General features: G+C 41.1%; 1 protein-coding gene across 1 annotated transcript in view; it reads right to left on the bottom strand.

Annotated features, from left to right (window-relative positions):
• Positions 1 to 693: 693 nt before the first annotated feature.
• CUNH1orf87 (chromosome unknown C1orf87 homolog) overlaps positions 694 to 26,172 on the bottom strand; it is a 79,679-nt gene continuing 54,200 nt past the window's right edge. The window contains 5 exon segments of the mRNA XM_047083505.1: positions 694 to 771; positions 773 to 855; positions 8,902 to 9,109; positions 12,636 to 12,715; positions 21,705 to 21,769. Coding sequence (XP_046939461.1) covers positions 694 to 771; positions 773 to 855; positions 8,902 to 9,109; positions 12,636 to 12,715; positions 21,705 to 21,769 — 514 coding nt within the window.

Here is a 26,172-nt window from a genome sequence, read left to right as displayed (position 1 = left end):
ACTTTTGCTTGATTTTCCTGCCAGAGGGAGCAAAGAAGATGTTACTTAGTTCAGAACCCTTTGTCACTCATTGAAACTTCTATCCTATACTCTGGGAAAAGGACAGTGTAACAGCATCTACTTTTGTACTAGAGAAAATATCTCACTTGTTCAGAAAACCTTGCTTGGAATTCTGCTCCTACCCTTAGTATTAACATATTGTTAATAATTTTATTTTTCTTATCATGTGGAAATCCTTCCTAGAACAGTGACTAGAGGCGGATCACACATCCAAAAATGATATAGTTAGGTCTCTTATGTGACAGGCATTTGAGGGAGTTGACAACAATATCTAGCATATTTTTTTACTCTATGGAATTGCAGGGTTTGCAAAAGCAAAGTTTCCTCAGCAAGGTAGAAAAAAAAATCGTGTAATGTTCATAAGGAGCTTTATTGGAATAAAAGGGGGTTTTAAGAAATTGGGTTCTTGCCACCTCAGGAGAGGAAAACCTGGTTTTCTCGGGTCACTCTGAGCTGCCTATCAGGGAGTATCATAGCTAGAAATGAAGCCCAAGTCCAAAGCATCTTCAGTTGCTGCATCAGCCTTGACTCTGTGACAGTGTCTCCACCACTATGCATGGGCTGGGGAGAAACACGTGTCTGGGTAGAAAGGAAGAAAAAGGAAACATCTGTTCTCACAATATGGGTTTGTTATCATAGCTCCTTTAAGTACTGGAGTGCTGGCTCCAAGAGCATATTTTCTCCCGCACGGAATCTCCTCAAGGCTTGGTCGAATTTTCCGAGGGCTCAGGGACAGGTTGTAAATGAGATTGTAGTTGTGAATGAGGCGTCTGGCCCGTTCCTTTTCCAGGACTCCTGCGATTGGGTTGGGTGGGTGGTAGGTTTTGAAAAGAAGAAAGAAAAAACAAAAAAGAGAAAACAAATCTATTAGCTCAAATGACTTCCGTGTAAAAACAAAATGCTAATATTTTGACACTTTAGGCTTCCTAAAGCAATTAAGCTTGTTCTTTGGGGCCATAACACTTTAATTTTTTTTTTCAACGTTTATTTATTTTTGGGACAGAGAGAGACAGAGCATGAACAGGGGAGGGGCAGAGAGAGAGGGAGACACAGAATCGGAAACAGGCTCCAGGCTCTGAGCCATCAGCCCAGAGCCTGACGCGGGGCTCGAACTCATGGACCGCGAGATCGTGACCTGGCTGAAGTCGGACGCTTAACCGACTGCGCCACCCAGGCGCCCCTGGGGCCATAACACTTTAAAAGCCAATTTTTAAAACAGGTGGAGTGCCTGCGAAAATCGATTTCTAATTTTTCTGGTTTATTTTTATCTTATGGAAGTAGCCAAACGCGTTCCTAAACAGGCAGGTTTCAAACAGCCCATTTTGATGCTTTTCTGGAAATGTATTTGCTGTGACTCCCTCCAGCTTGCTGTGTGATTACAGGTAAAGCATCACGTTTCTCAAGGCTCAGAGTCTAAATCTGTATAGTTGAGATGGTAGTGCTTATCATCACAGGATGTGCTCTGGTACTTACGTGTTATGTGTATCAATGCCAAGGTGCTTTCCAGGTTAAGGGTAGGTGGATGTTGGTGGTTGCAGAGAGGAGTTTTAAAGGTAGAACAGAGCATCAGCAAAGATCAAGAACTCACTTATGAGCTCCTAATTGTGAGCTCATATATGTCAGATACAGATATGCGCTTGGGAATATAGAAGATTTAGAGAAGTGACCTTTTACCTCAGGGAGATCCAGATGAGACAGTCAGATATGCAAAAAATTAACTAGAATGCAACAATAACAATAATCACACACAAGCACGCGCGCGCGCGCACACACACACACACACACACACACACACACCATTTATCATGTTTCAGGCACGCCTCCAAACATTTTACCAGTAGCAATTCATTTAATGCTCACAACAGCCCATTTTACAGAAGAAGAAACTGAGGCATAGAGATGGTAAGTCACTTGCCCAGGGTTGCTTAAAACCATGCATTTAACCACTACACTACATTATAGAGTAAGGAAGAAGAGATTATTTTAAGTGAGGCTCAGATTGTTTCCTAAATATGTTCCTTGAATTTGGGGGATCTACACCACTGGTGTCAAGAAAAGCTTTTAAATATCTTTTATAGGGATTAAAGATACATCTCATGCATGTTGTTCTTCTACTCTTCTATACTGGTGTGGGCTGTGGTAGCGATTGTGGATTCTTTCTCAAAGAGGCCAGAGATGGTCCCCGGGTCATGTTGTAAACATCACTACCAGCCCATTAGAGTTTGTGTCTGCTGGGTACCTGTTATCTCTGTTGAAGCTGCCAAGTAGTATTCATATGTATTTTTTTAATGTTTATTATTTTTAAGAGAGAAAGAGAGTATGAGCAGGGGAGGGACAGAGACGGGTGGGGGGGACACAAAATCCAAAGCAGGCTTCAGGCTCTGAGCTGTCAGCACAGAGCCCGACATAGGGCTCGAACTCATGGACTGCGAGATCATGACCTGAGCCGAAGTCTGACTCTCAACCCACTGAGCCACCCAGGCGCCCCAAGTATTATTTATATTTAAATGAGCAAAGACCACTGAGCATGATGCTTTCCTCTGAACTGCTCCCTGATGGGTCTTCTTAGCAGTGGACTATAGACAGGTCCTAATGTGATTTATTCTATTCGTTCTGTTTGGTTCTGTCCCATCCTGTCCCATCCTCTCTCCGTTTGTTTATTGTCTATCTCTTCTATTAGAATGTTGATCTTGGCAGAAATAATTTTCTTTGAGTTGGCCAATTGCATCTTTGCAGTTCTCTGGGTTGGGTGGCTGTTCTTGGTCTGGTCTAGGTTGGATCCCTCAAGACATTTCCTCATATTCTGCCTCTGGAATTATTAGTCATGGACTTTGGAATAAGTGTCTGGCTGGGGAAGGTATTTTAACTTTTTGAGCCTCAGTTTCCTCAACTTTAAAATAGGGATAATTAAATTGTATAAAAACCAGTAAAATAATGAAAGCTTAGAACGGTGCCCAGAACTATTAATCACTCATTAATGCAAGAATTATAAGATGATTATAATAGTTATATCATCAACATTATTTAAAATATATAAGAATGTATCTTAATAAAAAATTTTTAAAAATACACAATTTAGTTTATATTTTAATCACAAATTAAAAGTAATGTTAAGGGGTGCCTGGGTGGCTCAGTCGGTTAAGCGTCTGACTTCAGCTCAGGTCATGATCTCACAGTTTGTGAGTTCAAGCCCCGCGTTGGGCCCTGTGCTGATAGCTCGGAGCCTGGAGCCTGCTTCGGATTCTGAGTCTCCCTCTCTCTCTGCCCTTCCTCTGCTCATGCTCTGTCTCTCTCACTCTCAAAAATGAGTAAATGTTAAAAAAATTTTTTTTTAAAGTAATGTTAAAAAATACATCTAGAAATCACCACTGGTGTGCATGGGGACATTTTCTGCTATCTTCTAAGCTTTACCATTGGTAGAAGATTCCTAGTGTCAAACAAGAGTCCATTGACTGAAATTTGTATCTGTCTAATTTACTGTCATTAGGGGATGCCTAGGACAGCTGCATAAAGTCACCCTTACAATCTATCTTAGGGTTGAAAACCTGTTCTTGTCCTACCAGAACCAAAATAAAAGAAATAATAAGACTTCCTTTAACATCTACTTTATTCTACAGTTTACAAAGAACTCTCAAATGTAATTTGATCCTTTCTCAAATCTGGGGAGGTATGTTTTATTATTTTATTTTATTTTTTTAAATTTTTAAAAATCATTATTTATTTCTGAGAGAGAAATAGAGTGTGAGCAGGGGAGGAGCAGAGAGAGAGGGAGACACAGAATCCGAAGCAGGCTCCAGGTCTCGAGCTGTCAGCACAGAGCCCCACGCAGGGCTCAAACTCACGAACTGTGAGATCATGACCTGAGGTGAAGTCGGACGGTCAACCGACTGAGCCACCCAGGCGCCCCGAGGTATGTTTTATTATTAACAGTCTTAGTTTATAGATAAAGAAACAGGCTCAGAGGATACATATATACATACTGGCTTTCAGGGCGCAGCAATTAGTAAAATCTGGAGTTGAATCTAAGTCTTCTGGTAAAAACAAACAAAGAAACAACCAGCAAAGCAACAAGCAAAACCTCATGTTCTTTCTGGTGTGTCATGGGAGTTTAGTGTAGTGGGAAGTCCAATAGAACTGGGTTTGAATTATGGCTCAACTCCCCACTGGCTATTCCTTTACCACTTTGAGGTTGGCTTTTTCCTCCGTAAATAAGGACATTAATGCCTTCAGCATGTGGTTGATGTGAAGAGTTAGTGATTCAGTGCGTGCAAAGTCCAGACTCATGCAAAGAATGTCCTTGAGGTCTCTCATTGCATTCTGCCTCCTTGAACGTGAAAACGTTTTCTATCTAGCCTTCAGTTCATTGGGAAAATTCCAAATCTACCATTCACTCAAACATTTATCCCAACCACCTTTTTTTCTTTAGAAAACGCGACCAGTTATTCACAGTCATTTCTTATTCTTCCTCTTCAAGGATATTTTCTTGACAACCCCTGTTAGAAAATAAGCACAAAGTAGGTTCCCAGAAACACTAATTTGATGATGGATGGTCTGTCTTCACCCTGAATGAAGAACACCCTGGCCTACATATTTCCTTGCACATAATAAAGAACAGTGATTCATCAATAGGCAAAGTAGGTATCATCTGCTCAGTGTCTAGATTGAGGCTGTGGTGGTCAGCTAAATACTGTGGTTAATAAACCAATGAAATGACCTCAGTTAATCCTCTTTCCTCATTAAAGATAGTTTTAGATGTTCCCAGATCAGGCTGACACATTCCCTGGCTGACAAGGAACTAATGAATTTCATAGAAACAGAGAAAACAGGCATAAATAGTGAAGAGGCCATGAGAGAGGCATTTCAAATCTGCTGGAGTCTGCCTCCAAAGTCAACAAAACTCTGTTTTTCCTCAGAAGAGTTCAGAAGTATGAGAAAGGTCCCAGCCATTGGGGAGTCTTTTAGCAACCGAGTTTATGATCCATCATCCATCACTGCAACTTAGCATTTGTTTCTTTAGAAATGTCTTCTCTCTCCACCTGATGTTTTTTTGTTTGTTTATTTTTGTTTGTAACCCCATCACCACTCTAGTTATGAATACCTAGGCTCATGATTATTTCAGTAATGGCTTTTTTAAAAAAATGTATTTTTATTTATTTTGAGAGAGAGATAGAGAGCAAGCAGGGGAGGGGCAGAGAGAGAGGGAGACAGAATCCCAAGCAGGCTCCACACTGTCAGCACAGAGCCCAATGCGGGACTTGAACTCACTGACCATGAGATCATGACCTGAGCTGAAGTCAAGAGCTTAACTAGCTGAGCCACCCAGGCACCCTTTCAGTAGCCTTTTAATCTCCTTTTCTCCAGTATCATCTGTAAATTATCCATCTTAGCTTTTCTTGTGCTCTGCTCTGGTTGAACATTTGGTGGACACTGGGTAGAGGATTATCCTAGGACTTGGGATTCACAGTAGGGTTTCAACTTCACTATCCAATCCAATAGAAATCTTCTAAGCTTTGTGGAAGATGGTTTCAACTCAGAGCATCCTCCCCAGTTATCTAAAGCTTCTCTGTCTGGGAGGCTCACTCAAGTTTTCTCTTCCATGGAACCCTCTCTGAATACTCAGCTCACATTAGATGATGAGCTTCTTTTCATCTCTTCTCTCTTTTCCTTGGACTCTAACTCTTGTGTCTTCAATTATGATGCTTTACTATATGTTGTCCTTGAAAATGTTTGTTTTTCAGCATTTAACTACTCTTAGTCTTGGTGTCAGACCTAAAAGCTCCTTGAGGCCAGAGACCACGTCTTTTTTTTTTTTTAATGTTTATTTATTTTTGAGAGAGAGAGAGAGAGAGAGAGAGAGAGAGAGAGAGGCAGGCTGGAGGAAGAGCAGAGAAAGACAGAGACACAGAATCAGAAGCAGGCTCCAGGTTCTGAGCTGTCAGCACAGAGCCTGATGCAGGGCTAGAACTCAAAAACTGTGAGATCGTAACCTAAACTGAAGTTGGCCACTTAACCTACTGAGCCACTGAGGTGCCCCCAGATACCATGTCTTATCCTTTCTGGTTTTCCTTCTGGTTCAGCCTCTAACAAAGTGCTGGGCTGATAACACATGTTTAATAAATGATTTTCTAATTCAGCTAGATTAGTTTTTCATTAATTTTTTTTCTCCCCCTCTCTTTGGTAGAATTCTTTGAAGTCCTTGGGTATTATATGGTAATTACACTTTATGTGGTCTAGAGTTAAGTGATTTGGAAATTCAAAACAAAATGAAACAAGAACACACAGTGAATGAAAATACACCCATTGCTACTGTTACACGATTACTTCTAGAGAGTACTAATGCATCTGCTATTTCTTTTGTTGAGATATAATTGACATATACCATTGTATAAGTTTAATTTTTTTAACGTTTGTTTATTTTTGAGACAGAGAGAGATAGAGCATGAACGGGGGAGGAGCAGAGAGAGAGGGAGGCACAGAATCTGAGCTCCAGGCTCTGAGGTGTTAGCACAGAGCCTGACGTGGGGCTCGAACTCACGGACTGCGAGATCATGACCTGAGCTGAAGTCGGACGTTTAACTGACTGAGCCACCCAGGCACCCCTACCACTGTATAAGTTTAAAGTGTACACTATGATGACGTGATACATGTATCTATTGGGAAATATTTACCACCTTAAGGTCAGTTAACGTATCCTTTATCACACACAATTACCATTTTATTGTGGTTGTTACTGTGGTGGTGAGCATATTAAAGCTCTACTCTCACAGCAACTCTCAAGTATACAATACAGCATTGTTAGCTAGAGTCCTCATGCAGAACATCAAATCCTTGGAACTCATTCATCTTATAACTCAAAGTGTGTACTCTTGGATCAACATCTCCCATTTTGCCTGGCAACTGCCGTTCTGCTCTCTACTTCTCTGAGCTCCATATCTTTTTTTTTTTTTTAATTTTTTTTAACGTTTGTTTATTTTTGAGAGACAGAGAGAGACAGAGTATGAGCAGGGAAGGGGCAGAGAGAGAGGGAGACACAGGATCTGAAGCAGGCTCCAGGCTCCGAGGTGTCAGCACAGAGCCCGATGCAGGGCTCAAACTCACAAATTGTGAGATCATGACCTGAGCTGATGTCAGACGCTCAACCGACTGAGCCACCCAGGCGCCCCTGAGCTCCATATCTTTAGGCTCCACATTTAATATGCTAACTCATCATGAACACAGAATGTAATTAAGTACAATGATTTCAGTCCAGGTGCTTTTCTATCTGCTCCCTCTTTTCCATTCTCCAGGCTTCTGACCTTGACCTGGCCTTCATTTTCACTAGGACATTGCAATAGCCTCCTTTCTCCTTTCCCTGCTTTCAGTTTCTCCTCAAATCTGCACGTAGCCATTGAGGGTCTTTCTGAGATACGACTTCATCATACCAGTTCTCTGCTTAGAAACTCTCAGTGCTATTTATTCCCTTTGATCTAAATCCAAATTCCTTGGTCTGGCGTCTAAGATCTTCTTGGAGCTAGAATCTTATATTTTCTACCTTTATCATGTAACATTCTTCTTAATAGCCCTTGTCTTTTTTCCAAACCAAACTTCTGACACTGAGCTTCACACATAACGCTTTGCTTGGGTAACTTGCACTTTTGCCAGAAAAGTCTATTTCATTCCTTTGTACGTAAACTGTGCTTTATCCTTAACGGTTAATTTCACACTAGCATAACCTTCCCGGATCACCTCACTAGGAAGGAATTCGCCTTTCTCTGAATGCCGACATAGCACACTGTAATGGTATTTATCACCTTCCATCTTGGATTTATTTATGTATTTACATTCATTTATTTGTTCCCTCAAAAAAAAAGAAAGTTGAATAAGGGTGCCTGGGTGGCTCAGTTGGTTCAGTGTCCGGCTTCAGCTCATGTCATGATCTTGCATTTTGCGGGGTTTGAGCCCTTCGTCGGGCTCTGTGCTGACAGCTCAAAGCCTGGACCCTGCTTCAGATTCTGTGTCTCCCTCTCTCTGCCCCTCCCCCACTCGTGCTCTGTCTCTCAAAAATAAATAAACATTAAAAAAAATTAAAAAGTTGAATAGAATTATGCAAGGTACTAGAGCTAAAAAAGGAATATAGTCTACTGGTGATATTGTAGTAAGTCTCCAGATAAAAAAAATACAATATATCAAACAGGATAATGGTTGTTAAAGAAGTCTAGAAGGCCAGATAAAGATTGGCCTAGATCTTTCTTGGGGAAATCCCGGGAGTCTCAGAGGAGTAAAGCCTGAGTTCTAACATAAAACGTGTTTAGGCATGAGCTAGCCAGGCGGACAAGATGAGGAGTTGGCAGTGGGTAAGGTAGGAAGAAGAGAGGTGGACAGCTCAGACTGTCTGGGCATAGGGTTAGAAAAAGAGTAGCCACAGGGGAAAGCATAGCGTGTTTGAGGAAGACACGTTCTTCATTATGACAGGGTAGGATATGCTGAGAGAATAATGAGTTGAAGGAGAAGAGACTGGTCAGGTGGACAGAACCAGCTTTTGCCTTGCTAAGGAGTTTGGAGTTCAGCCTCTGCCAGTGGGCACGCCGAAGGTTTCAGTCAGGAGTTTACAAGATTGGATTATGGGTTGGACTCCAGGAGTTGATGGAGGAGGATCAAAGACACAAGAAACTGTAAGCAAACTGGTGGGTGATTCACGTCTGACTCTGATCCATCTTTGTATTTCCTGCTTGTGATCCCAGTGCCAGTGCACGTGGTTTCTATACAAACTGTACTTGGTAAGAAGTGAGAGAGAAGGAGGTGTCCACTTCCAGACTAGAACACAAATAGAAAGGTGTATCCACTGTAAGCGTCCCACTTCACCTGTATTAGTCAGGTCACACAGGTAGAGGGCATTTTCCAGCTTCCTGAACCTGTCAATCCATGTCTCATATTCTTCAGGCTCGTTCTTCATCATTGGAGTCACGAAAGGCTGTGAGATTGGCCTGACCTTCAAAGCTTTCAGGGGATCTTTGGGGGCTGAAATCTCAGCAGGAGGGTTTTCTGGTTGCAGCTCCTCTTCTGGAATTTTCTACCAAAACAACACAGGCATCTCACTGGCAATACATTCACCACAAAGAGCTCCTCCAGTCTCTTGGCCAAAGATGAGGCCACACAGCTAGCAAGATTTATTGCAAGGTCTGGCTTTGTAAAGCTAGAGGATGTGTTTCAAATCCTCAGTGCCATAGGACCATATCTGCCAATTCTTGCTGGATATAAACTACTATGTTGAGTGCGTGTGTGTGTGTGTGTATGTTTTAAGAGAGGAGTGAAATCATGACTTTCATTCAGTTTACATTTCTGATTTACACAAAACAAAGGTTTTTGTAACTGAGACATTTCATGACATCCTACTCTGTTTTATACTAGTGGGGTTACACGAGGGGATGGGCTTCAGGCAATGCTTATAATTTCTTGGTGGGAAAACTTCTGCATCATGAGTGTGAGATTCTTGATGAAAAGTGATTGAAACCACACTGATATGATCTTAGGCTCCTGGGCTCATTTTAACAAAGCACAAATCACCTCTGCGATCTGTCTGTCCTATTCATTTAAGAAAGGAAGCAGCAGCCCAGGGAATAGAAGTGACTTACTAAGATCAGACAGTCAATGGTAGACACAAAACTAGGAGGAGGGTGCAGAGGTCATGTCCAGCTCACTGTGGTGTTCTAACCCCGCGCCCTGCACAAAATAGAGATGCCTTTAGAACAGGTAGACAAATGAATCCCCGCCATGCCATGTAAGACATTCTGTCACTTATCATGAAGACAGAGAGTGGGCATCTATTGTTTCATCTGATCAACCCCACTTTTCCAGGAATTGCCCATCTTGTCTATCTACATGGTTGTGGAGAGAATTACCATGTATCTACATGCATGGTGCAGGACGAGGCATCTAATAATGCAAAATGGGCCAATAAACACACTTTCCAGTGACTGGGGAACTATTTGTGAGAGCTAAAGACAGAGAGATAGAAAAACAGAGTCATTCTGTGTGGGAGGTAGGAACTGCAGCAGATTTTCCACTCAGTGGATTGGAAATGCAAAAAAGATGGTCTGTTGAGAAAGACAGATAAATGGATAGTTAGACGGAAGGATAGATAGACAGAGGGTAGGAAGTTGATGGCAGAGAGAAGAGAAAAAAATATAGGAAGACATGATGTCCAAGTCCCTGAATTGGGCACACTGTTACAGTTCTATCCTTAGGCAGCATAATATGCTTGTTTACCCTTCCAGTATATTTCATTGTTAGAGTTGGTTCTATTTGCCATAGAATCATTCCTCTACCTTTGGTATAATATCTGTGCTTCCCCCAATTTTCAAGTATCTGAATTTCTCCAGTTTTGTACCTTTGTCTCAAACTTCTCATATACAAGTTGTGAAAATCCCAAAGCTCTAAAAAATAAAAATTGCAGTAAGGAACCAAGTTTTGAGTTTGTTAACAAACATGGATTAAGCTGCTGCTGGGGAATATGAAGAATTGGTTTGTTTGCAATAATAGAATGCTATATGAAATTGAACCCATATGGATGACCAGCAACCAGCAAATTTTAAGAGATTAATATAAAAGAATTCCTCTTTGATATATATATGTGTGTGTGTGTGTATATATATATATATATATATATATATATATATTTTTTTTTTTTTTTTTTTTTCTGACCGGTGCTCATTTCTCTTCAGAAAGCTCTGAGTGCCTGGTGGAGCCAGGGAGAGGAAGGGGGTGAGGGAGGAAAGGGGAGAGGGGACCACAGGAATCCAGGCTGGCGCCTCGCAGGAGGAAGAGGGCAGAGGGCTAAGCGGTAGCCACTGCCCGATAAAATCAGTGTTAAGAAACAGCTGAAAGTTTTCATGAAGTAAATAAACAGGACTCTACTTTTTAGAGCCTTGGACCACTTTAGAAATCTGATGAACACTTTAGATAATCTACCCAGCTAAAGGCACACATGCATAGAGTTTGGTGGATGATTGTAGAGAATTCAAAGAGGTCATTGGATCTGAGAAACTGATTTAAAATAACTTTGTATTTCTTCAGATAGTTCAACAGTCTCTTGACCACTAAAGGCAGGGAAAGGGGGGATTTGTATGGACCCGAATTAGGCTCAACCCAACAAGTAAGTAACACATCCTATACTGTTTTAGTCCCACGTTATCAGGATCAATTCCAAATTCCTTACTTGGCACATAAGGCCATCCAAGTTCTTGTCCTTGTTTATTTTCTTTCGGCCCTATGTATGCATCTTTTTCTCTCATCTTTTTCCAGCCACATAAATCCAGAAAAAAAATAATGCCTTTGTGTTTTCTACATACTATTCTCTCTGTTGTAAAAGCCCTTCTTACCACTCATGCCTTGATTGGTTGGACTTCTACACATCCTTCAAGACCCAACACATATTTCACTTCTTGTGGGAAGCCTTCCCCAAAGCTCCAGGTGGATTGAGGGGTGATTCTTTGTAGCCCCTTTATCCATCCCAGCACTTATTCCAGGATATTGTGATTGTTACAGTGTCTCTCTCTTCTACCAGAGTTCTAGAGACCGGGTCTGTGAGGTAGTCATTTGTGGATCGTCAAGGTCTTGTTAGTGGCTTGGCACATACTTGGTTCTAAAGACATGTTTACTGAATGAGTAAGGGGATGAAGAAACGATTTTCTCTGGGAAAATAGGAAATTTGCTTTACCAAACTTCTGCTTCAATTTCACTCCCTAAAAATGGGGGCAGTGAATGCTGCTTATACCGGAATGTGAGAAGAATCAGTTATTGCAGAAATGCAGCAAAATCCTCAAACAAGAGGCAAAATAAAAGAGCAAAGTATATTTTTTATAATCTTATTCACAACAGACTTAACACTCAAGGAGAAAAGCATTTGCTGTTGTTTCTTGCGTGGCAAGAGGCTTGCCAAAATGGATACTATTTTCTAAAATATTTCAAAGTGTGAAGTGCATGAAGAGGCCTCCCGTCATTTTAAGATGAATTATGTTCTAATCCGGGCATTTAAAAAACAACAACAACAGAAAAACTCAGGCTGTTTTTCAATTCTGTCTGCATCTTCTTTTGGCTAAGTGCTGGGAATATTAAAGCGGATTTTAACTGCTTGCCAGATTTTTTTTTTTTTTTTAAATCAAAGAGCCCATTACATTTTAAAATGTGATGTCTGGGGAAAAGGTCACCCTCAGTTTCTGGAAGCTGGACTTCAGATGTTAAAATAGGTCTCATAACCATCTTTTATTTTGATGGCAGTTGGTGGATTGGTCACAGGCTTTGGAAGGACACCTGTATCCATGCTACAAGTCCAGTTTCTTGGGGGCAGATGGCAGGCCCTTCACCTCGTGTTGAGAGAGATCTGTGTGCGTACCAGCTGGGACAGGAACCAACCCACGCTCTCAGAGTTCTTCCTCCCTCCTCTGTTGGAAGAGAGTCTCAAAGTCAAAGATAGCCTGACATCAAGGTGTTGGGTGGAAATCAAAAACCCAGAAGGGAGGGCCCCACCCAGCATCAGAGAATAGAGGGCCAAGGATCGTTGAAGCCCTTCCCCAAGCTCTGGGTAGCCAGGTGCATACCATATGTTCTGTTCTGCCTTGAGATATCTTAGCAGCTTCAGCCTGCATGGTAGTGGCAGAGGTTTCTTTTGCTTTCTTTCCTGGACAAGAAAGAAAAAAACCGAAGGGTTTAGTTTGGCCTCTTCATTTTAGTACATACACATACCTACAGAGGCAAAGAGAATGTTGAAGCTCTGTTATGGGGTTGGCACTGTGTTGGGTGCTAGGGATCTACTGGTAGATAAAAGAGATCCAGTAGCTGCCTTGATGGAGCTCACGAAAGGGAAGCAGACACTCCAAGTTATTATTTGGTTACAAAGTACCAGAAACACAACAAAGGAAAATGTGAAAATATTTGAACATATATTGAGGTAGCGGTGAGAGCAGTGGAGGATATGAGAAGGCTCCTTGGAGGAAGGTACACGTAAACTGGGGACCTGAGGGGTGAATAGGAGTTTCCAGGTAAAAGTGATGCTGCTGGTGATGCTGGGCAGATTGCTTCAGATAAGCAGAGACAACAGCCCATAGCGCCGCCTTGAATCGGGAGGGCTTTTGCAGCTTGGAGAGTGGCAAGGGCCCTCCTTCCATGGTTCTGCCTCTTTACAGAGAAGCAGGAACTTCTGCCCCTCTCTCCATGCAGGTGTGTGCCTCAAGCCTCCGGTAAAAGCTTTGCCTTCCTTGCTCCTTTCAGTGTTCAGAAGTGCTGTACAGGAAGAGGTTTGGACATCATTCCTAACCCAGGGGGTTCCACTGCCCAGATACTACTTGCTCAGGCTGCTGCCTTCACGAATAGAAGAAATTTCCTTAGGATGCAGGAAAAAGACACGAGGCTTTTCTGCTGAAATCCTCTTAGGCTTATTGTGTGTATCATCCATTCATCACTAGCGGCTTCCATCACACTGGGTGACTCACTCATTTGTTTCACAAATCCATGTGACGACCACACAGTACAGATTTCTGGGGACTTCAGCTTCGATGTTTAGTGCGTTGTTCAAATATGCCATTAACAAATAGCTGTTGTTCCTGAGTGGGGTCTCACTACTTTCAACAAAAATGGTTCAATCAATACATTGCGCAGAAAGGTGGAGAGTGGAGGCTCTGGCCTTGGGTTGGAGTCCCGGCTCCCGTCTCTATCAGCTGCGTGGTCCTGGGCAGGTTCCTTGTCACCACTGTGTCTCAGTCCCCACTTCTGTAAAAGCTGGATAGTGCTGCCCAGAGTTTAGTGTGAAGATCAAACGGACTAGAAACTGTAAAGTCTCTTAAAAACTGAGAACAAACTGAGGGTTGATGGGGGGTGGGAGGGAGGGGAGGGTGGGCGATGGGCATCGAGGAGGGCACCTGTTGGGATGAGCACTGGCTGTTGTATGGAAACCAATTTGACAATAAGTTTCATATTTAAAAATAAAAAGAAAAGAAACTGTAAAGCAAACTCCTGGCACACAGCAAGTGCTCAATAAATGTTAACTAATAGCGGCACCTGCGTGGGGATCCTCATGTAAATTAACTTACATTTCAGATGAAAAAGCCTTTTGTCACACCTTTAATATTGTACCTGTGAGCCATGACGCATCTTCTCCCTCAGTCTCTTGATGAAGGTAAGGTGACTTCATGATATCTGAAGCTTCATTACCCAGCATTAGAATAAGTACTCAGTTAGACTAAATGAAGGACCAGGTGCCCTGATTTGGAGCCTAGGAAATAAAGCCACTGAATATATAGTTCTATTCCTCTAATTCCTTTTCAGGTCCTACGGGAGGAGGAATTTCTTCTCTTCATTTCTTTATTCCCCTGTACCTAACCCAGATGCTAGAGTAAGACTTAATAGATGCTTAATGAGAATCATGATAGCCAGTTCAGGCAGCCCCTCTGAGGCAGATCCGATTTAATCAGCTGAAAATTTGCCATGGGAACCCATCATCACCTACTAGCGCTGGCCCCTGCTTATTTCACCCAGTATGTGGAAGAAAAGCTTTCTGCCGGTGAGAAAAGGTTCCAATTACTCTGAATGATCAAGTTTGAGAGTTAAAAGGATTCTGGAAGCAGCGCGTAGCATAAGGGCGGCAAGATAAACTTTGGTGTCAGACCTGAGTGCTAAACCTGGTCCTTCCCTTAACCAACCGCAAGCTTTCAGATCCTGACGTTGTCAGTTGTGGAAAGGACATGACACCAGCGGTCTGCAATAATATTGTGGCGATTCAAAAGAAAAAAGTTACTGAGAGAAAATACTTAACACGGGGAAGATGCTCCATGCAAGGTATTATTATTTGTTATTGTGTTATCATTATTATATGATCTTAAATCTCATTTCCCCAGAAAACGAGACTTAGCATTAATTATGATGTGGGCACTGTTTATTTTCTGGGCACTGTTCATGTACATTATCCCTTTTAGTATAAGAGCTAGAACCTAGTCTTTGTTCCAGGCCAGTTTCTCTCTGGTGTCTGCACTTCTCTAAGTTACATTAGAAGAAAATACAGGCTAGTCTCTCTGGTCTCTCTCAAGTTTCCCTTTCTCCCTTCTAATACCTATGAGCATATAAAGAGGTAATGGTTTGCACATGTAAAAATGGTTTGAGAAACCCGAGGCAGAACTAATTTTTTTTTTTTTTCTAACGCAGCAGGAAGGATAAATAATAACCATCTGTCTAGTCTGCCAGTTGATGATTTGTACTGGAGGAAATAAGCCAAGCTGGCTTCTAGAGATTTCCAGGTGTTGGAAGGGCCAGGTTTTACAGGGCTTCCAGTGGATTCTGATAGTCACACAGCCAGCCCTCCCTGCCCCCACCCCCCTCCACTAATGACTTGAAATCGTGGTCTTCAGTGTTGGCTGCTAATATGCTACCACCTGGGGAGCTTTAAAAATTACCAGTGTCTGGACGGCACACCAGACCAATTAAATCAGAATCTCGAGGGGTGAGAACCCAGCTCAGAACTTCTAAAGAATTCTCTAGGTAATTCTAAAGTGAAGCCACAGGAGAAAGCAACTGATGTAAATAAAGACTTCTGGCCTCATTGGACCTAGTGAATGAACTTTTGTGAGAAGGAAACTAATATATGTCAGATATCTCAATATATGCCAGACATTTCTCACGTGTTTTCTTAATCTCAAGAATAACCCTGCAAGGTAGAAATTGTCTCCATCTTACCAAGGAGGAGACTGAGGCAACACGAGGTTCAGTTTCTTGCTTAAGACAATAGAGGTAGCGTTAAGTCTAGGATTCTAATGCATTCACTCATTCAACAGCCATTGTTAAATGCTTACTGTGGTACAACAATGAACTGGACAGAATCTTCTCATGGAGTGCGCATTCCAGTGGTGAGGGCACGCAGATAGATATGTAAAATAATGTCAAGTAGTGATAAGTGCTAGAAACACAACTGCAGCCAGTTACGGGGTTGGAAAGTCTTGGCAGTTTCTATTTTAGGGAGGAATTCACCAAAAGCCTCTTGAAGGGACATTCAAATAGTCCTGAGAAACAAGGGACAAAGGTATGCAAATGTCTGCAGAAAGAGCATTTCAGGAGAAAGCTACCATAAAGACAAAAGGTCACAAGGGAGGGAGGAATGTTTGGTGCATTCAGGCAATAGCTGAGAGGGGAGTCTTGTTGATGTGGGATGGAAAGGGAAGAGAAGTGGGTTAAGTAGTAACAGAACTGAAGGGCCTCATGGGCCATGCAGATGACTGGAATTTATTATTATTACTATTATTATTTTGGCTTCCATCATTCATTTCTTCTCTGGTGATTGTTCTCTTCATTATCCCCTTCTAGTGATAGCAACAATATTTTGGTTGGTGGGCACCACTCTTCCCCCATCCTGGTGCTGTGGTTTGGTAAGAATGACCCCCAGTTCCAACTCCAAGCTTGGCCTCTGGTTAGTTGAAGACTATCATGGTTATCCTAATCACAGTCTTGATTCAAAGGTGGACATAAAAATCCAACTTAAGTGTCTGAGGCTAGTGGAGACATCCACTACGGTTTTTCAGCTAGCGAAATTCCTCTGGGAAGGATGGGCCAAAAGAGAGTGCTGTGAACATGCGATGAGCATAGCTGTCATAGCTATTTTGTTACTGCAGAAGAAGTGCCTGGAGTAGTTGGGGCACCACCAGGTAGAGCCTAAAGATGATGCCAGCACCATGTACAGCAGAGCAGAGAGCCAGAAAGAAACCAAATCTTGGATTTTAACGTTTAAATGACTACATCCAACCATGCTTATAGTTCTTGTTGCTGCCAGACTTTTCATTTAGATAAACCAAACCTCTTTACTGTCTCAACAGAGTTGGCTTTTCTTAGAACTATAAATAGTTCTAAGTAGGAATTACTGCGGTTATTTTTTTCCATAATAAAAGGGAGGTTAAACTCTTAGTCATTTTTCTGTGTTATCTTGAGTGATAGGTCTTCAAGAGACGTTTGAGGGGATCAATGAACCTCTGAGGCTACAGCCATTCCCTCCAATCCCCCCCCCCCCCATTAGCAGCTTTGCTATATCCCTGCTCTGTGCTTCCTGCTTTTTCTTCCTCATCCTCACTCACAGGCTCCATAGTGAAGAAATTTGGTTTGGGTATACTTCATTTTTGTGAAATACTATTTTAGACCTCATACCGTAGCATGTCTGGAGGGGTCTGAGCTCTTCTGTATTTGTCTTAATGGGAGTTCATAGCATTTCTTGGATCTGTGGCTTGAAGTCTGGAAATTTCTAAGTCATAATTGCTTCAAATATTGCTTCAGCTCTATTCTCTTCCTCCTATCTTTCTGTGACTTCATTACATATACACTGGATTTTTTGCTGCTTCCTGTATGTCTCACAAACTTGTTTGTATATTCTATCCTCATTTCTCCTTCATGCTTCAATATGGATATTTCCTACCAAACTATATTCCAGTTCACTAATCCTTTCTTCAGCTATGCCCAACCTTGTGTTCAATTCATCTATTGAGTTTTTAAAATTTAGTTTTTATATTTTTTACTTCTAGATATTCCATATGATTCCTTTTATAGATTTATTTGCTAAAATTCTCCATCTTATCCATTTTTTATATATATTAATTACAGTTTTTTAAAAAATCCATTTCCTCTTTTGTATCATTCCTGATTATTTATAATTGAATCTGGACATTTTGTATGAATAATTCTAAAGATTTTATATGATTTTAACTTCTTCCAAGGTTTTATTTCTCCTTTCTATACGATATTCAATTTGAATTCCAAATAATAGCTTTCAGAGAAATAATGTTCTGTGTTTTATCTAGTCTTCGGGTTGATCTTGCCAACAGGTTTGGTCTGCTGTAAACTAGTCCATTCTATATCTTAGCATAAGTCACAGATATTAAGTATTTATGTGATAATCATGTGTACATTAAAAAACAAGTTCATAGGATTCTTGTGGGTCCAAATGAGATAAAGTTTGTGATATAAGACATATATATATACGTGGATCATTTTAATAGGTTATTATAGAATCTTTGAATGAAAACAGGCCCCAGGAATGAGAAAATTCACAATTCTTCACACTCAAAATGAGTAGCTGCCTTTAGTTTCTTAAAAGGTACCTTCTTTCCTTTCATAACACTCACCTGTGGAACTAGAAAAATGGGAGATAAAATGCACCCCCCCCCCCCACTGAGGGCCTAAGAGCACTTATCAGCATAGCTCTAGCAATACAGAATGGGAAGAGATCAAGGCATTAACTTTCTCAGTAAGCAACAGGCCATCACAACAACAATGCCACAATAGCATTGCCAAAGTCCTGTCATTCTGCAGAATGCAACATTGCCTAAAAACTTTTGTCAGACTCACACTTAGCCCTGTCAGAGCAGTAGGGCAGGTTTTTATTTCTTTCACATTTTCTGTTCTTTTTACAGATGAGAAAAATGGGTCCAAGATACGTAAAATAAGTTCCAATATAAGGTGGTTATTTAGTTGTAAAAGTGTGACTGCAACCCTTATTTTTATACGGTTTTCTATGCCATATGTTATGGGTTAAATTCTGTCCCCCAAATTCTTATGTTGAAGTCCTAAATAAACCCTTGTTCCTCAGAATGTGACTGTATTTGGAGACAGGCCATTTAAAGAGGTGATTTAGTTCAATTGCAGGCCATTACAATGAGGATACCAATCTAACTGGTGTTCTTATAAGAACAAAAATTTGGGCACATACAGAGACACCAGGGATGTGCACGCACAGAGAAAAGACCATGTGAGGATAGAGTGAGAAAGAGGCCATCTGCAAGCCAAAGAGAGAGGCCTCAAAGCAACCAAGCTTGCTGACACTGACTTTGAACTTTTAGTCTCCAGAACTGCGAGAAAATAAATGTCTATTGTTTAAGCTACTGTAGCAAACTGATGCATCAAATGACCCGGCTTATATTAGAGAAAGAGAGAGTGTTCGGTTTAAATATTTGTTGTTGAGGGGCGACTAGGTGGCTCAGTCAGTTAAGTGTCCTACTTTGGCTCAGGTCATGATCTCACGGTTCAGTTCGTGAGTTCAAGCCCTACATCGGGCTCTGTGCTGACAGCTCAGAGTCTGGAGCCTGCTTCAGATTATGTGTGTCTCTCTCTGTCCTTCCTTACTCGTACTCTGTCTGCCTCTCTGTCAAAAATAAACAAACATTAAAAAATGTAAATATTATCTTTTTAAAAAATTTTTTTAACGTTTATTTATTTTTTTTTTTTTAAATTTTTTTTCAATGTTTATTTATTTTTGGGACAGAGAGAGACAGAGCATGAATGGGGGAGGGGCAGAGAGAGAGGGAGACACAGAATCGGAAACAGGCTCCAGGCTCTGAGCCATCAGCCCAGAGCCCGATGCGGGGCTCGAACTCACGGACCGCGAGATCGTGACCTGGCTGAAGTCGGACGCTTAACCGACTGCGCCACCCAGGCGCCCCTAACGTTTATTTATTTTTGAGACAGAGAGAGACAGAGCATAAACGGTGGGGGGGGAGGATCAGAGAGGGAGACACAGAATCTGAAACAGGCTCCAGGCTCTGTGCTGTCAGCACAGAGCCCGACACAGGCTCGAACTCACAGACCGCAAGATCATGACCTGAGCCGAAGTCGGCCACTCAACCGACTGAGCCACCCAGGCGCCCCAATATTTGTTATCTTTTGATGTACTTGTTTTGTCTTTTCAACAAAAGTGAATTATCTGAGGTTATAGACTTCACCATGAAAAATGAACCCTGACCTGAGATCACTGTGTTGTCTTCTAGCATATTCCTTTTGTCTCTTTTCTATAATGGTGGGCTGGGGATCTACAACTACATTTCCCAGATTCCCTGGCCCACTGGCTTTAGGCTGAATTCCAGCAATGGTAGACGTGTGGAGGGAGATTGGAATGTGAGAGGAGTAGAAGTACTAACTTCCTGTTTTTGGAGTATCAGTTTTTGCAGTCCAGCATCAGGGGAGAGCTATTGCTATCATGCTTTTCACCAATCTCAGCACTAATCATCTATGGAAACTCAAAATTCAGATTAACAGCTACAGCACATCCCATTCAGTGGGCCCAGTATTGACCACATGGTGCTCTGTCAGAAATCCAAGCACCAGCCTCATTTGTGAAGGACTGAGATTCAAACTATGTGGCGTTCCAAGAACGAGCTGTGTGGCACCTCCTTCAGAGTTCTTTCTCTAGCTGCTTGGCATATTCTCGGAGATCCTAGAATCAGCTAGGTAGGAATACTAGCCAAGATCCTGCTATTACTACCCTTTGTCTGTGTTCCTTTAGCCCTAAGGATGATAGCTGCTTCCTACAGCTACTAATACCTGGGTTACTTCCACTGTCATGTTTTGAATTGTGTCTCCTAACACAGCTACCACTGGTGCCCATTAATGTTGTCTTATTTGGAAACGAAGTCTTTTTTATGTAATCAAGTTCAGATGATGTTGTTCTGGATTAGGGAGAGCCCTAAATCCAACTAACAGTGATGTCTTTATATGAAACAGGAGATGGGGATACAGATACAGAGACGTGAAAGAGACGGAGAGGGAAGAAGGCCAGGTGAAGACAGAGGCAGAGAATGGAATTAAGCAACCATAAACCGAGGAATACCTGGAGCTACCAGAAGCAGGAAGAGGTAAGGAAGGACTCTTTTCTAGAGCTTTTAGCATGGCCCTACTTGGTTTCAGACTTTTGGTCTTCAGAACTGTGAGAGAATAGATTTCCGTTATTGTAAGCAACCCAGTTTACAGCACCGTGTTGCGGAAATAACTACACACACCATTTTCTTTTTGCTCTTTGAATCTCCTAATGCTTGTGCAGCCAATCCCCCAATCCCTTCAAGCTTTTGGTACCTTGTATTTTGATCCAAAAGGTAATTAGTAAATGGTTGATGGATGTAGTAAATAGAGAAATCGCAACAGCAGATTAATATCAATGCATATTTTTTCACCTGTCATATTTAAAACTCGCTAATTGCTAAATATTTTGCCCAAATTCATCTTTATAATTTCACTTAATAATATGTCTTGGAAATCTTCCTGTATTTAGGCCAGCCATGTTATTTTACAGCTGTGTAGTTTTATCAATTGCATCGACTGTAATTTAATTAAATTGTCCCTGAAAGGATTTTTCATTGTTTTCCATTCTTATTTTTTATTAAAAAAATGTTTTTTTGTGTTCCCATTTTTAGAAGCATTTACCAAAAAATATTGCAATAGGCTTTATTTTATTTTATTTTATTTTATTTTATTTTATTTTATTTTATTTATTTTTTTGTGAGATGCAGGTAGGGTAAGTACCTAGCTGAAGGATTCCTAGACCTAAGGGGTTGTGCCCTTAGGAATTCTAATAAATAACGTCAACTTGTATAGGTGTGCCTTATCCATCTTAAAGGGCTATCACTAGAGAATGTTTCATGATATAACAAAACCTGAAGGACTATGCCTTTTCTGACCCAACTGGCCTACAAGCATAGCCAGTGAGGCAATTCTGACTCCTGCCTTTTCTTCACTGGTGAGCCATTTACTTTTCTGGGAGCAGTGAGACGAAAGCCAACAAGCAAACCACCGCAGCAAAGCTGGAGAGTCAAGAGTAGCTCTGGGAAATGAGGGGGGGGCGGGTGTCTCTCAAGGAACAAAGTAACCCAACTCACCTGTAGGCAAATCATGTGGCAAATTGGAGGAAGCTTTACTCAACAGTTCAGCAAAATTCTGCCATCTGTGCAGGAAAAAAAAAGCACATAGTATTGGTGGTCAATGCAGAAGCTCTGGAAGAAATGTGCAATAAATGTCAAAGTTTATGTTGATAGTGATATTGAGGGAGCCTTTTGATACCTGTATCATTCATGGTGTAATTCAGGACACAGAAACGACTTCAGGTGTCTCTACTAGAAAGGGCTTTCATATGGGAAAATGGGTGCTTACAAAATTATCGCAGGCTCAGTAGAATGGAGGTTGACATCTACTGGTCTGCTCAGGATCAGGCTTTAGCAGATGTAGTCCTGAGGAAATTCTGACTGATGTCTCAGTTGCCCGTGACTGTAAGGTTGGTGACTAGGCAGTACAAGGTCCATTTTGGCTGCTGGAAAAACTGATGCCTGCCAGGGTCTGGCATGGCTACTACTGCAGGAAAATAAATATTTAAAATGTCCCTCCCTGCCCCTTCTGCCTTTCAAATCTCATGCGGTTGCATCTCACAGATGGAACTTAAATCAATTCCAGAAGGTTGGTGTCAAATATTCTTTTGTAGCCTTCCCAGGAGTGGGAAGTATTGCAATACAGGAAAAAAAAAAAAACATAGGAGGGGTTAGAAGTGGGTGCTGAGTGCAAATAGACAACATTTAGTGAAATCCCCAAGCAGAAACTGCATTAAGCAATATATGTGCATGTGACAGAGAGTCATTTAAGGCTGGTAAGTACTTTGGAACACGTTGGTAGTGAAAGTCACGTGTATTTGCTTGCCTAACACCCACCCTCCATTTGTATACAAGTATATTCTTCTCTGGGGTGAGGGACTATAATCAATGTCCCATACCCTACCCTAGCCAATGTTGTGACTCACCTTGTCTAATTAATCTCTATTTATTTATCACTTTCTCCATTCATCCCTCCCTACCTTCCTCCCTCTCTCCCATTCTCTGTCTCTGTATCTCTCATTAATTTTTTGTTCTGGGCGCGTCGGGGTGGCTCAGTTGGTTAAGTGTCTGACTCTTGATTTTGGCTTGGGTCATGATCTCATGGTTGTGAGATCGAGCCCCACATCGTGCTTTGTGCTGGGCATGGAGCCTGCTTAAGATTTTCTCTCTTCTTTTCCCTTTGCTCCTGCTCATTATCTCTCTCCTTCCCTCCCTCTCTCTCTCAAAAAAATTGGGATTCTGGTTTTTTTCAAAACTTTTATTTTCCCCCAGATTTTGTATAACACCATATCCTTTCAAAATATTTCTTTTTGCTTATGTTAGCAAAAGGCAGTTTCTGTTGCTAGCAACCAAACTGTACCTGGTAAGAATTTTTATCTCCTCCTTGTCCATCAGAAGTCAAGCAAATATAAAGAGTAAGTTGTGAGATACAGAAGCCCTGGATTTTCTAGAAGTGGTCTAATGTCATGTGACAATAAGATAAAAAAATGATTCATTAGACATGCAACTGGTCTGTTTTGCTTATACCTCATAAAACTTTCCCTATACACGACATCGCAGATCAGAAAAGGTCTATGGTTGGTATAGAAAGTAAAGCTTTTAGACCTTCCTGTCACTTTGGGCACAAGAATAGATAAGGCATAGGTATGCAGCACCACAAACCAGATAAGCTGATGACTTTATCAACTGCTGAGGCGCTCTGCAGGGAAAAGACAGCTGGAGAAGCAGCACTCTCGAGAAATATCTATAATCATGCAAAGATCTGATATTAGCACAGATCTGAAGGTGAACTACAATAAAAGAAACTCCTGTCTTCTATGCCTGTTGCAATTCTCTCCTCTTAGGAGAGCCGGGCTTCTGCCTACTGTATCTTCTGACCCTTTGAAAAACAGCCACAACAGTACAACAACAGAATCCTAGTTCCGTTGATGTTTCCTCATTGTACATTTCTTCTTCAGAGCTGTTAGAAGCTACCAAATATGAGATAAGGCATTTGGATCAAATGGCACCAGAAACTCTCCTGCTCCTTCTTGAATGGTGCTGAGAGGAAGAGGAGGAGACTGTGAGAAAATTTTGTCAGCATTGAAACTGGACACTGACTGATTTAAGTGGTGTATAGGATTTATGTGACCAATGAAAACCTTAAGTTCCTTCTAATAAAATATTTTCTTTCTTCCATAGTCTTTACATTACCCTGGAACCTTCAAAGAGCCATTGACAATTTGAATGTGAGAATGGGTTCCAGTTACCATTGTAGGTACTATAATTCTGATCACAGAGGCAAGTGCCAAACTCCCAACGCAGAGTCAGAGAGGTCAGGACTGGACAACAAGGTGTGTGAGCCCATTTCTAGATTCAGGCAGATCTGAGTTCAACTTCTAACTTCCACTGCAGTTACTAAGTCCAAATGGCTTTTAGTAAGCATTCTGAGTAATTTGTGTGCATTTTCGCCTTTAATTTAGACAACTGTCCTATGAAACATGTAAGTGAAATGCCCAAGGACATACTGATCAGTGAGATAGCTAGAATTTATTTTTATTTATTTATTTATTTATTTATTTATTTATTTAAAAAAAATTTTAATGTTTATTTATATTTGAGACAGAGCATTTATATTTGAGACAGAGAGAGACAGAGCATGAACGGGGGAGGGTCAGAGAGAGAGAGGGAGACTCAGAATCGGAAGCAGGCTCCAGGCTCTGAGCTGTCAGCACAGAGCCCGACGCAGGGCTCGAACTCACAGACCGTGGGATCATGACCTGAGCCGAAGTCAGATGCTTAACCAACTGAGCCACCCAGGCGCCCCAAGGTAGCTAGAATTTAAACTCAGGCTCTTTGACTCCAAATCCTGCACCCTTAACCATTGTACTATATGGCCTCACACGTGAATGTAATATAATTTGGTTTCAGTTATGTTTTTTTTCTCCTTTGGAATCCCATGAACACGGCTTCAGTGTCTTCTGATATTTATTATTGCCGAAGTTTGAGGTCAGTCTGATTTGGGTTCATTTAAAATTAATTTTTTTCCTTTATTTGCTTTGGTTTAGTTTTATTTGTTTTTGGCCTGCATCCTTAAATAATATTCTTTGTCTCTGGAAACACAAAACTTTTGTCAGGATAGACATGGATACATTTTTTTCCCCTTAATTTAGCTTAGTCATACTGAATCCTTTCAATCTGTATACAGAGCGTTTTTTTCTTTTTTCCCCATCTCTGTAAAGTTTCTTCAGCTGTGGCTTTTGTTGTTAGTTCTTGTTCAGTTTTTCTAGTTTCTTCTTCAACGATGCCAAGTCCTCTTAGGTTCAATTTCTATTCTTATTCGTCTATGTCTGCTCTCCTCCCTCATTTTCTTCTGTTTTTCTTTTCTAGATTTTGTGAAAACCTCTCAAGTTTGACATTATGTATTAGATTTTCTCTGCTGTTAATTTTCCTTTTTATTGATTCTTTTTTTTATATAAATAATATTTTATTGGAACACAGCCACAGCCATTTGTCATGTGTTGTTTGTGGCTGCCTTCAGGCTATAGTGACATAGCAGAGTAGCAGAAATAGACTGTAGACCCACAAAGCCTAAATCATTTGCTACCTGGCCCTTTATAGAGAAAGTTTGCTGACTTAAAAATATAATACAAATATCCTAATATCATCAAATATCCAGCAATATTCAGATTTCCTTGATTATCTCCTATTTTTTATTGAGATATAATTGATATGTAACGTTATATTAGTTTCAGGTGTATAACATAATGATTCAATATATGTATATAGAGAGAAATGATCACAATTAATGTAGTTAATGTATATCAACACACCTAGTTACAATCTTGATTACTTCTTTTTTTAATATTTGTTTATTTTTGAGAGAAAGCGAGAGACAGAGACAGAGTGCAAGCAAGGGAGGGGCAGAGAGAGAGAGGGTAGAAACAGAATCCAAAATAGCTCCAGGCTCTGAGCGGTCACAACAGAGCCTGAAATGGGGCTCAAACTCACAGAATGTGAGATCATGACCTGAGCTGAAGTCAGACGCTCAACCTACTGAGCCACCCAGGCGCTCCAATCCTGATTACCTCTTAATATGGCTGTCGAAGCTTCAGTTTCCTTGAAACTATACATATTTTACCAAGTTCTTTCTAATTTCTTCTGTTCACTTTAGAGCTTTTCTAAATTTTGTCTTAATAGCCTTTTAATCTCATTATGCTTATTACTTTCCAATTGGTTTCATCAGAGGACATGACTCCATACAGCCTACAGAGAACACCAAAGGTTCTCTAAATGTTTTCTGGTTTTTAGAATAAGTCACTTCCAAAGTTTGCTGCTATTTGGAGCTGACCAGATTGCCATGACCTACCTGTCCATGGTCTGCAGGATTTTTAAAAATTAGGCCTGATAGTGGGCTTTTCTCTTTATTCACTGTCAAGTGAGGAGCTGTTCACATTCTGCACAACCCAGCAGATGAACTGAATAGTTTTCCCTTGGCCCTATTCAC

This window comes from Lynx rufus, unplaced genomic scaffold (genome assembly GCF_022079265.1).
Source record: "Lynx rufus isolate CCGP_SWC_20201006 ecotype Redwood Valley unplaced genomic scaffold, mLynRuf1.p SCAF_2, whole genome shotgun sequence".
NCBI lineage: Eukaryota > Metazoa > Chordata > Mammalia > Carnivora > Felidae > Lynx > Lynx rufus.
The sequence above is the reverse complement of the archived record's forward strand: the minus strand, read 5'-3'. Positions and strand labels throughout refer to the sequence as shown.